This window comes from Humulus lupulus, chromosome 9 (genome assembly GCF_963169125.1).
Source record: "Humulus lupulus chromosome 9, drHumLupu1.1, whole genome shotgun sequence".
In the NCBI taxonomy this organism is placed as follows: domain Eukaryota; kingdom Viridiplantae; phylum Streptophyta; class Magnoliopsida; order Rosales; family Cannabaceae; genus Humulus; species Humulus lupulus.
In genome coordinates this window covers 78585122-78597901 of record NC_084801.1, presented here as the reverse complement: position 1 = coordinate 78597901, position 12780 = coordinate 78585122, and the positions used below count along the sequence as shown (strand labels likewise).

Genomic DNA, 12780 nt, shown 5'->3' with positions numbered 1-12780 from the left:
TACAGGCAATGCTCTAATCCACTTCCTAGAGACTACCAATTCTCTTGTTGGCAACAAAGTCTGAAATCCCCTAGCATACACACCACTAGGTCTACAAAGCTGATCTATCACCCTAGTAGATACAAATGAATGGGTAGCCCCTGAATCAAACAATGTAGTATACAAAGAACCAGCACTAGAGATCTGACCTGTCACCACTGAGGGGCTAGCCTTCGCCTCAGTCTGTGTCAAAGTGAATACCCTGGCAGGAGCAAGACTGTCACTCTACTTCTGCTCCTCCTTCTTAACATGAGGGCAGTCCTTCTTCAGATGGCTAACACTCCAACAAACAAAGCAGGCCCTGATCCTGCACTCACCCTGGTGTCGTCGCCTGCACCATGGACACACTGGAAAACTCCTCCAGTTGTCACTGCCACCCTGACAGCCGATGGAAGCACCTCGCGCTCTTCTATCTGAACTGGAAGGAACAAAGGAATCTGGGGCCTTCCTCTTCTGCTCACTAGAACCACCCCCACGACTGAACCCAACAGAAGGAGGCACTGTCCTCCTAGCATCGCGCCTAACAGCGCTATCCTTCCAAATCTGATCCTCAGCCCTCTCAGCAGTAAGGGCCTTATCCACAGCTTGGCCATAAGTAGTAGTCTCTGGATCCAAGGTAATGTTCACATCGCGGGCGATCATAACATTCAACCCCCGCATGAACCTGTCCCTTCTTGCCGCATCAGTCGGCACTAGATCTGGCGCAAACTTCGCCAATCTATCAAACTTAATAGCATACTCTGTCACTGTCGATCGATTCTGAGTCAGGTTGATAAACTCATCAACCTTTGCAGCTCGTACTGCCACACTGTAGTACTTCTCATTAAACAAGTTTCTGAATTCCTCCCAAGTCATAACTGATACATCCCTTCTCTGAACCACCACGTCCCACCAAATGCGGGCATCTTCTCTTAACATGTAGCTAGCACAGGCTACCCTCTCATTCCCTTAAACCCTCATAAAATCCAGAATTGAGGCAATCATATTCATCCACTGCTCTGCCCGCAGTGGGTCTGATCCACCCTCGAAGGTGGGAGGATGCTGCTTCCTGAACCTCTCATACAAAGGTTCCCACTTATTCTCCATAGCAGACTGCACTGGCACTGGTGCTGCAACCTCTGCACTGGCAGCCCAGTAACCTGAGGCAGGGCCTGCTGCCTCAACTGTCTCAACTCTTCCTCTGTTTGCTGCAGTCTCGCTTCCATCTTGGCAAACATCTCTTGCCAATTCTGTGGGGCAGGTGGAGGGTCCTGACCCTGGTTGTCATCCTCGGCCCTACTACCACGGAGTCTAGCTGATTGTCGAGGCATCTCAACAAATATGCCTGCAACCAACGACGCTGCTCATCAGGCATGATAACAACATCCAAAAACCACCTCCCAAACACATCAGTCATCCACAATAATATCTCATATAACATATAACACACAACGGGTCATGCCCTAGCATCATGCATATGTTAACTCATTCATCATGCTCTATACAAGATAAGCAGGCAAACAGGGCATTCATACACTTATTAAAACATCTAGCCAATCTTACCAACAAACTCTGAGTAGAGCCTGACACTGACAGCGTGTGTACATGTTCGGTCAATCTCCAGAACCAATATCCTTGGCTCGCTCTGATACCAAGTTATAACGCCCTACTTCCTTAGAGTCGTTACTAAGTGAGTTTAAAAACGTGCTTTCAACTCGCTAATCAAGGTTTTAGGTCAAATAGTGTAATTAAGCTATAAACAGAGGAAAAACATTAGGAATAATAATTTCCATAGAAAATCATAAAAGTTTTACACTTGGGATCCCAAAATACAGTTTAGAAACATTTACAACATATAAGCTGAACTAAGTCGACTAAACGACAAAATCTAGGTTTATTTACAATCATCTCCCAAAATCCTCTGGCTATGGCAGCCAGGCTGGCCAAACATGTACACGCCGCCTCACGCCTGCTACACTCATGGTTGGTTGACCTTCTCTTTACCCTTACCTGCACCACAGAGCATCTGTGAGCCGAAGCCCAGCAAGAAAACCCACAAATAGAAAACATATGCAACACATATATCAAGCATATAAACAGGCCACCAATGGGCTAAACACATACGGCCTAACCGTCTCAGGCGTTTACCAAGCCCTGGGTTCGCGGAACACGCCGTGAGGATATCCCAGGTATCCTTTTAGGGACTCACCCTAGCAACTCGCACTCCACGTGCTCAATGCTGCTCCCGGCCCTTTGCCGTACTCGGCCTTGCACTCAACGTGCCTGACGCCGTTTCCGGCCCTTCGCCGTTCCCGGCCCCTGCCGCTCTCGGCCTATACCGTTCCCGACTCTTGCCGAACATTCACATAATAACATTCATAGCATTGCAAGCAAATACAAAATTCTAGAAAGTTCAGTTAAAGGGCTACGCCCCGTAGTTCACACACATTGGGCTCAGCCCTGCATACAAGCTCTATGGGAACAAGGGTTTTCTTACCTGAGTCCCGAGCTCTCCGAGCACCGATGTCCCGAGCACAGTCCACTAACTTGAGCCTCTCCAAAACCCTATTCACAACACATTAACAACATCCATCCATCAATTTCTAATCCAATAAATAACTTTGAGCCACAACTCTAACCTCCAGGACTTTGAATTCTATCAATCCGAGTGATAAAATCCATCCTGAGCCTTAACCATTGAATTCCCAAGCCTAAACACCCTTAAAAACGTAGACTAGCACTAAGAGCCGCGACCCCACCCTCAAGAGCTGCGGCTAGCCTCAAAACAGAGGCTAACACACACAGGCCGCGGCGCGCACACCAAGCGCCGCCGCGCGCATAAACTCCTTGGCCACACTCGGTCGCGCGTGCACACAGGCCGCGACGCGACCCTCCTAGGGTCGCGGTCCTCACCTCCAAACCCAGAATTTCCACCACCTTCCCTGCATTTTCCTCAAGATAACTCACTCAAAACTTATCTAACAAACCCAGATATTTAACACATACATTCTAGCTCAATACCTACATCAAAACCCAACAGAATCGGCTCCAAAACTCAGCTAAAACACTTAAGACAGATCAAACTTAATCAACATGCAAAATCTTACAAACCAGCAACAATTCTCAACATAACCTTAATAATTAGAGCTTACCTAGCAGAGCTTAGTCCCTGTGTTTGTTCCGCAATCCTCAAGCTTAAAGCTCCTAAGTTTTCTCAGCCCAATTCCTTGCTTAAGCTAGCTTACACCAGAATTTCCCTTTGATATGACTTAGAGAAGGAGTAGAGAAGAAAAGAGTGGTGAGAAGCTATCCTTAGCTGAATGGAGGAGTATAGGTCGGTTTCCCAAAGTTTCTAAGTGATTCTTCCTTTTTTTCTTTACTTAACTTAAGTCTAAAGGGTTACCTCAAGGCTAGGGGTACCCAAATGTCCCCGAGGGAAAAATGGTAAATTTCCCCAATATTCCCTCCTAGACATTCTATCCTCAAATATATCTCCATATATTTATTTTCATATCCCGATAATCCCATAGCACACCTAGTACCCAAATTACCCCTTGACTCGCCCCGAGTCCGAATCTCAACCCTGTTGTGACTTTCCGACTAACCGCTCACCAGGACTGTCTCGGACCGTGCTGCACAAACATATCACATATATATCGCATTTATCACATTTATGCCCTTAATATCCAGACGGGGCCCACATGCACATTTAACTCAACTAAACATGCATCATTATCATATATTCACATAAATCCACATATAAGCATATGAAATCACTTATTGCCCTCCAGGCACACTAATCAAGGCCCTAAGCCCGATTAGCAAATTCGGGTCGTTACAAATGTCCTATTAACAGGCGCAGTACCTGCTGTAACTGGAAGCCTAATTAGGAATGTAAATGGGGCGGGTCTGCCCCGCCCCGCCCCATTTGCCCCATTTAACTTTTTCTTTTTTAAGAAACATTAAATTATGATTTTAGAATTTTCCCCAAGCCTAAATATTATTTTTTATTGTATTCTTTATATTTTACACTTGGTATCAACTACACCATCAAATATTATATTTTGTTTTTTTATTTTAACATTTACAAAATAAATACAAGAATAAGGATGAATTATATAAAACATATTTTTCAATATTTATAATTCTTTCTATTCTATATAGAATTAAAAATATTCTAAACCACATATAAAATGTCAATTTTGCGTACTATGTATATAAGTAGCATGAGAGAATTGAGTTAGAGTATAAAAAAAAAATAAAAATTGAGGCGGGGGCCCCGCCCCGAATTCCGCCCCGTTTTTACCGGGGCAAAGATGCCCCGTCGGGTCGAGGCCCCGCCCCGCCGCCCCATTTTGCTATCCTTAAGCCTAATCGACCCTGTTGGGGCGAGCCCTTCACCAGAAAAACCCTAAATGGTTTGGTTGCATGGCTCCAGGTCTTTGACGAACAACTTCATTCTTTCCAGCGAAGACTTGTACAGGATGTTGACCGAACTTCTTGTGTCGACCAACACCCTCTTCATCATCATGTTGGAAATTTGTACGTCTACGACCAGCAGATCAGAGTGTGGGAATCGCACGTGCTAGGCATCATCTTCAAAGAAGGTTATCAATTCCTCCTCTATTCGAGCCTTTTTCGGTGCTCGAACCTCATTGCCCATTGTCTTGGCTCCAGCTGCTGCTCGCATGAAGCGTTGGAAATATTATTTCAAGGGCTCTCCCTCTTTCTGGCGTATCTCGACCAGCTGGTTGGCCTCAGTGGGGTGTACGCGACCCGTGTAGAACTGTCCGTAAAACTCCTTTACGAACATCTCCCAAGATACTATACTAGCAGGAGGGAACTTAAAGAACAACTCCTGGGAGGTGTCAGACAATGTCGCTGGAAAGATCTGGCAGCAGGCAGCTTCCAACACTTTTTGTATATCCATTTGTACCTCAAACTTATTAATGTGAGATACTGGGTCTCTGTACCCGTCAAAGTTCGGCAATGTTGGCATCTTGAACTTACAGGGGGTTTCAGCCGCAACAATCCTTTGTACAAAGGGGGTGCCCCTCCTCGTACCCAATATGGGACGTTCGTCCCCCGATCAGTTGCTGTACCACCTGGTTCAGAGCATCAATCTGAGCCTGAATAGCTTCTGGGACTGCTGGGGCCACCGGTGCCGGAGGAGCGTACTCGTCGTGCCTCTCACGGCGGTCATTACGTACGTCCCTTAAATCATCGTCTCTACATCTCTACTCGCTAACTCCTAGTCGACTAAAAACGTTTTGTTGCTTGGGTTGCCCCCCAGTGTTCTGGCTAGCTGGCCTATTATCCCCTGGTGCGGGGCTTCTGCCTCCACCTCTTTCCTCGTTTCTCCGACCAGCATTTCTTCTGCCGGAATCGGCTTCATTATAGTCATGGCCATCTCTGAATTGTGGCTGACTACGACGTGACCAGCTGTTCTTGCTATTTCCTCCTCCGACTGGCATTTCTCGAGTATCAGGGGGAGGCCTGCGCTGGTCGTTGGGTCCCCGTGCATTGTTATGCCGTGGGGGGCCCCTGATCGCAGAGCCTGACTCGGTGTTCCTCCTGTTGGCAGAAGGACGCTGCCCCCTGCTCGGTAGATTTGGCTCTTCATCCCCGGGGCGTTTAGGGCTGCGGGGCGGTTGTCCGGCCCTATTCTGCCTTGGGCGCTGAGGATTGCCTTGACCAGCCTGAGATGGAGGCTGCTACTCAGGATCCCTAGGTAGGACATCATCCTAAGCCGTAGGCGGCTGCTCCAGCCTTTGAGGGCTTGCTGGTTGCAGCAAAGGGCTTGGATTGGGACCTCTTTAAGGTGGTGCATTCGGTGGTTGATCTGGCTGGGCAGTTGGCACAACCTAACTCCTAGCCAGTTGGATGGCTGCTTCAAGGGCATCCATGGCATCCCTCTGTCGATGATCCATTTCCGCCTGCCGCTCACTCAGTTCCTGGCGCTGGCGTTCTATTTCTCTTTGCTGGAGCGCCATCGTCTCTGCAACACTCTCCTGATTGGCCCTCAGATTAGCCAACTCATCTTGCAGCACTCCTAGCGTTTCCCTCAGTGTTTCAGAATCTAACTCCTCCTCTTCAAACTCTAAGTGTGGTTCATTCTCAGCCACATTTGGGGAAGGAGGTTGGGATGGTGTAGCGCCAGCAGCCTATTCAGTCTTCTTGGATGTTTTCGCCATTAGATTTTCTCACAGATTTTGTCAAACTCTCAATGAAAGCACCAAAATATTGACCCTTGATTGGTCAACGACACGAGTCAAATGTACGACAAAAGATAAAATAACAATTAAGAAAGATAATCCAATGGAAAAGAAGAAAACACCAAGGATTTATAGTGGTTCGGCCCCAAAGAATGGTAATGACCTACGTCCACTTAGTGCCATTATTAATATTGAATCTCAAAGCCGTGATCAAAGAACTAGGGTTCTTGAGTTTCACAATCCTTGGATGAAATACAATGAAACGATGGATAAATGCACTATAGCTCTCTTTCTTTCTCTATCTTCACCAAGAAATTCCAGGATCAAAAGTCCCTTCCTTGAGCTATTTCATGAATATTTATAGGCTCAAGGAGGGTTACATGGGCCAACAGGCCATATCTTTCCTTAATAACCGCGTATCAAGGTAATAATAAGGAAATATTCAATGCAATTATTATTAGATTACAACTTTAGAAGTAAATAAAACAAACTACACGACCAGACTGGTCGTATCTAATAATTAAGCCTGACGAAGTGATGTGCTTCTGGTCGATAGTCGAACAGCACTTCCGCCACGTGTCAACCACGTGGGGAAAAATCCCTGCCACGTCATCAGCAGTCGATTTTTGGGTAAAAAGATAGATTAGGGAGGGAAATTTCATGTTATATGCATGATAACTTAGTGAAACTTTTGAATATGCCAACATAAATTACTATCCCAAATATATGACAATTTCATTTTTTTAGACAAAAACACCCCTAACATTCAAACACTCGTTTTCTCTCTCAATGTGAACTCTCTCTCTCTCTCTCTCTCTCTAACATCTCTTATTCTCAAACTTTCTCTCTCATTCTAATCTTATAGATCTCGAAAAAATACAAAAATTAAAAAAAAAATCATCTGAAACAGATATTTGAGTAAAAAAATATGAACCTCCAAAGTTTTCCTCAAATTTTAGTGCAGAGCATCGAAATTGCATTAAAAAAGCATCGTTTTGGCCAAAAATCATGTTTTCATTATTGCATCGCAACAGCATCGAAACACCATCGATTTGACCAAAAAAATAAGTTTTCATGATTGCATCGCAAGAGCATTGAAACACCATCGATTTTGCATCGGAAATGCATCATTTTGGTCAAAAATTAAGTTTTCATGATTGCATCGCAAGAGCATCGAAACACGATCAAGTTTCCATTGATAGTGTTTCGATACTCTTGCGATGCAATTATGAAAACTTGGTTTTTTGGGCCAAACGATGCTTTTTCGATGCAATTTCGATGCTCTTGCGATGCAATCATGAAACTTAATTTTTGGCCAAAACAATACTTTTTTGATGAAAAATCGATAGTGTTTCGATTCTATTGCGATGCAATCATGAAAACTTATTTTTTTTGCCAAAACAATGGTTTTTCGATTCTAAATCGATAGTGTTTCGATGCAAAAACGATGATGTTTCGAAGCTCTTGTGATAAAATCGTGAAAACTTGTTTTTTTTTCCAAAACAATACTTTTTTTTTTGCAAAATCAATTGTATTTCCATGGTTTTGTGATGCAATCATGAAAACTTGTTTTTTTTTCCCAACGATGCTTTTTCGATGTAAAATCGATATATTTTCAATGCAAAATCAATAGTGTTTCGATACTTTTGTGATACAATCATGAAAACTTTATTTTTGCCCAAAACATATGAAATTTGCCATTTGAGATTTTGCTCGAATGCATCTCTGTTTTGCAGTTTTCCTTTTGGCTTGTGCAAAAATAATTGATTCTGTCATTAAATGAAACGATACATTATATACTTATTTTTTGGTAAATCTTAGGTGTATTTACAAGTCACATATTGATATATATATATATATATCATTTTGATAAAATGGTTCCTTTTGATATGTTTCCCTTTGAAACTTTGACGCCACAATTGGTTTTTTTGTTTATTTTTTCCTTCCACAAAACGTGCTTAATAAATAACAATAAGTTTTGCAAGAGAGAGAGATGTGTCTACATTCAATCAAGTTATTAATTGATACGTACCATTAAATAGCGCAGTCCTTAGCCCTGATCCTACAAAAACATCATTCCCGTCATTATTATCTCTTTCTTAATAATATCAATTGGTTGAAAAAAAATTATTTCTCACTTGAGAGTATTGTCTTCTTCAATATAAATTAATTATATACATATATATATTTCTTATTTCTTATTTATTTTACACTTTCTCCATATAAAATGACAAATACTTTCTCTCTCCTCTAGAAACGACAATAATTCTGGAACCTCCCTGCTATAAAAAGAGAACTTTGGTTTAGGGTTTTGAAAGGTCACTGGAACAAAGAAAAAGCAAAACTAGAAATTAAGAAAAATAAACTCGTTAATATTCATTACCACACCCCTCTCAGAGAGTACTGGTGTCAGCTCAACCAAGCTAGCTTATAGAGAGAGAAAGAGAGAAAGAAAGTTCGTCTCTCAGCTGGGTCTTAGCTTGCACGACTTCTCTCTATACATATTTCTCACTCACTCTTTCTTTCTTTGTATTTACATATATATATATATATATTATAACTCGAAAGAAGAAAGAAAGCAAGGAAATTCGAAGAGAGAAAGAGAGAGAGAGAGATGGTAAGAGAAGTATATGGTTCAGGAGCAGGTATGGATACGAATATGAAGCCTGCATGGCTAGAGGGTCTGATGGCTGAGACATTCTTTGGTGGTTGTGGGGTCCACGAGAATCGCAGGAAGAACGAGAAGAACGTTTTTTGCTTGCACTGTTGCCTTAGTATTTGCCCCCACTGTCTTCCTTCTCACCGCTCTCACCCCCTTCTCCAGGTTCTCTCTCTCTCTCTCTTTACTCTACTATACTCTTCTCTTCTCTACTCTACTCTTTTCCTTTTTAAAGATCATCATCATCTATGGCCTCCATTAATTTTGAAAGTCCAATTTTGTTCTTCCCTTCATTGTTTATTATTATTATTAGTTCTCTCTTGTTATTGTGATTATATTTTATGGTTAGATATATGAAACAAATTTAAACCTTAATTGTTTTTTTTTTAAAACTTTAATCATTTCTGGGTATTTGGTAACTTTTTGGGCAAATTTTAATTTCTTTCTTTCCAATTCCTACATTTATTATTTTTGTTATTGTTTAGCTTTATTCATAGCAAAATTTAGTGTTCTTCTTCACAGTATTTGCCTAGTTTTATTGTATATTTTCAATGCACTAGTTCGATCTCTTGGGAATTTCTCTTAATAATTTTTTTTAGTTGTTCGAAATTTTCAAAATATTTTGTCTCAACTTCCCGTTATTGTACAATTTTCAATAATTTCATTCTTTTTGCTTCTTTTAAGCTATTATTTCCTTTCATAATTGCGCCTTTGTTTACTTATACTACTCATTCTGCCATTTCTGTCCTTTTTCTTCTTCTCCTGTAACGATGTAAATAACGTTTAATATATTGAACAGAGTCTTTATTTTTGTCAAGAAGAAAGGAAGGAGAAGATACCAATATGATTCAGGATAATTCTTTGGAATGCATACAAAATTTTCTATTTGTTGTATAGGGTTGAACCCTGCTCTTTTGATTTGGATTCTTTCCCATTAATAGTAGATTTCTTTATTTTATCCATTTCCACTGTAAAGGTTACGCAGCTGTTGCTTTCAAAGAAAGCGAAAGTTTGACCCGTATTTTTCAAAAATCCAAATTATATTTTTCCTTAACTTATTTTTTTAAATAAATATTTTTAAAACAAAAATTCCGCTATATTTATAACATGGCCTTAATTAATTTATGTTTGTTCCGTGACTGAGGTTATTTTTGTCTTGAAACATCTCATATTTTCCCCTATATTGCCGAGATGCGTAGTCTGGAAGAGTTAAATTTCCCACAGTAAAAACTTTCACAGAAATAAAAGTCACCCAAGAAACCTAGGGTGATGATGATGAAAGCTTCTTATTAATCATGACTATTTATGGCATATTAAATTGCCAGAAATTCTTAAAGAATTATATACATATATTGAAGCCATAAATATTAAAACAATGCAGCCAATTGAGTGTTTGATCGCTTGTGTGACAGGTCAGGCGTTATGTTTACCACGACGTTGTTCGATTGGGGGATCTAGAAAAGCTCATCGACTGTTCTTTCATTCAGGTACTTTCAATTTTCATCTTTGACTTCCAATCTACCAAGGTTTGTAAAAAAAAATTAATTATATGTGAAGGCACAATTATAAATTTATTTTTTACCAATCAAATTTATTTATTTAAGACGGGTCCTACTAAATTTAAACGGTTTGTGTGTAATATTTTGTTATAAATTATAAATTTTGGGTGCATGTACAATCATAATTTGAAGGAATCTCATTTATTATTGAAAAATAAAAAAAGCTGAATATAATTTCAATTTGACTAACGATGTCACGGTAGAATTGGAATATGTATTTGTCATGTTTATTAATTGAAGTGGGCCTACTCTTTCAATATATATATATATATATATATATATATATATAGGGAACAATCACAATGTATTTCTTTTTTTTTGCAATATCGGTGTATAATTTTTTATTTTCGGCCCCTGAATAGATATAATCTCAAATTTTTTTTATATGACGGTGTACATTGTATCTATTTAGAATATTCTGTAAATTTTCAATATATTCTGAATAGTTTACGAAGCTGAAAACAGAATTCAAAATATCAAATTTTATACGCGTACAAAAAAAAAAACAGGCACGAGTGCAACAAACAGTTTAGACTCTAATTCGATACCATAATTTATTCAGAATAATTTGAAAATTTGTAAGATGTTCTAGATAGTTATAATGTTCACCATCATATAAAAAAATTTGAGATTATAACTATTCAAGTACCGAAATAGAAAAATGATGCACTGGTATTGTAAAAAAAAGAATACGTTGTAGTCCCTCCTATATTTATATTGATATTTATATGTATGTGTGTGAGTGTTAATTACAATTCATACTTGGACGAACTCAATAATGTTTTTAGCCCATTTATATAGTATTAATAATTTTACTTGAAAAGTATTATACGTACAAGTAGTAATAATTTTTATATTATTTGGTTTTGGCAGCCTTATACCATTAACGGTGCCAAAGTGATTTTCTTGAATCAAAGGCCACAGTCTAGGAGTTGCAAAGGAACTGCTAACATTTGCTTCACTTGTGATCGAATTCTCCAAGAGCCATTTCACTTCTGCTCTCTCTCATGCAAGGTTCAGCACATATTATTTTTTTACTAAATATTTTCTTAATTCCCATTATAAAAATATAAATTATGATCTTGGTCTTGGTCATTAGGGTTTAATTTGTTTACGTATTTAATTTATCCACAAATAATATTCCTTGAATTGAGCAATATTCTTGCCACGTGGATATGTTTTTATGCTTTTTCCATCTGCAAATTATGCAGATACCCTACTTGGGGTTTGTGCTTGCTCAATCTATTGTCTGGTCATGTTTTAATTAGCCTTTTTCCATTCAAAACACTACATCTTGGTAAACTGTATTGGGCCTCCATTGGTTGTAAAAATACAAAAGTGAAAATTCAAAATTACCAAGTCAACATTGTATATCAATTTAAATAAATATTTTTGTTATTCCTAGTAAGTATGTCCACAACTGTTTAAAGTGTTGCCATAAATTTATTAATAAAATGTGGAAAATTATTAATGCAGGTTGATTTTATGGTGAATCAAGGGGACGATTTGACAACAATTCTCTACCGTTTTGATGAGTCCGATTTCACAATTTCTCAATTCGAGGGATTGAGGATGGATGGTTCTGAGGTCACTGACGATGAAAATGGTCCAATTTTGGAAGATCATCACCCATTGCACTCATCCGGCTCCCGTGAGGCTTCTAGCAACTCGGCTATTTCACGGGAACCGGCCGCCGCAGCCACCACCGATTCTGTGAAGAAGAAGAAGAAGAAAGGCAGTGGCTTTCTTCCTGGAATTGTTCTTTCCCTTAGCAGCAGGAGAAAGGGTGCTCCTCATAGGGCTCCCCTTTCCTAGACTCTTGCTAGTGGTAATTAAACTCGTAGGGACTTACTTGGAAATAAAAAATATAGCTCCTTGCATTTGCATTTTAATTAATTTTACGCTCTGCTCTTATAAATATATGTAATGTCCCTATTAGGTATCTTATAATTTAAGTCTCGTCGTATCTTCAAAAAATAAAAAAAAAGATCTTAGGGCCGGTGATCATTATTGCCTAGATAAGTCTTGTTACTAAAAATATGTAATGTTATGGCATGGTTTGGAGTCTGTACTGAGCGTCATTTTTTTTTAGTGGGGATGTGTGTGGAGTATTTCCATTACTGACTTCAGGTGGGTGTGGAGGGACTGAATGGAAGTAAGTTGGGGCTCTCAACTCCACCAATTTTGTATTTGATGTAATGGAACTTGCGGTATATATAAAGTTTAATATTAATATATTTATATATATATATATATATCTTTTTAAGATTAAATTGGGACCAGTGAATTGTATTATTCATTTGGATCAGACATTGAATTCTATTTCCCA

The 12780-nt window shown here is 39.6% G+C and overlaps 1 protein-coding gene across 1 annotated transcript; it reads left to right on the top strand.

Annotated features, from left to right (window-relative positions):
• The first annotated feature begins 8561 nt into the window (after positions 1-8561).
• LOC133800674 (protein RGF1 INDUCIBLE TRANSCRIPTION FACTOR 1) lies at positions 8562-12780 on the top strand. The gene is made up of 4 exons (XM_062238707.1): positions 8562-9057; positions 10305-10379; positions 11325-11465; positions 11928-12780. The coding sequence occupies exons 1-4, from the start codon at positions 8848-8850 to the stop codon at positions 12264-12266; spliced, it is 765 nt and encodes a 254-aa protein (XP_062094691.1). The 5' UTR covers positions 8562-8847; the 3' UTR covers positions 12267-12780.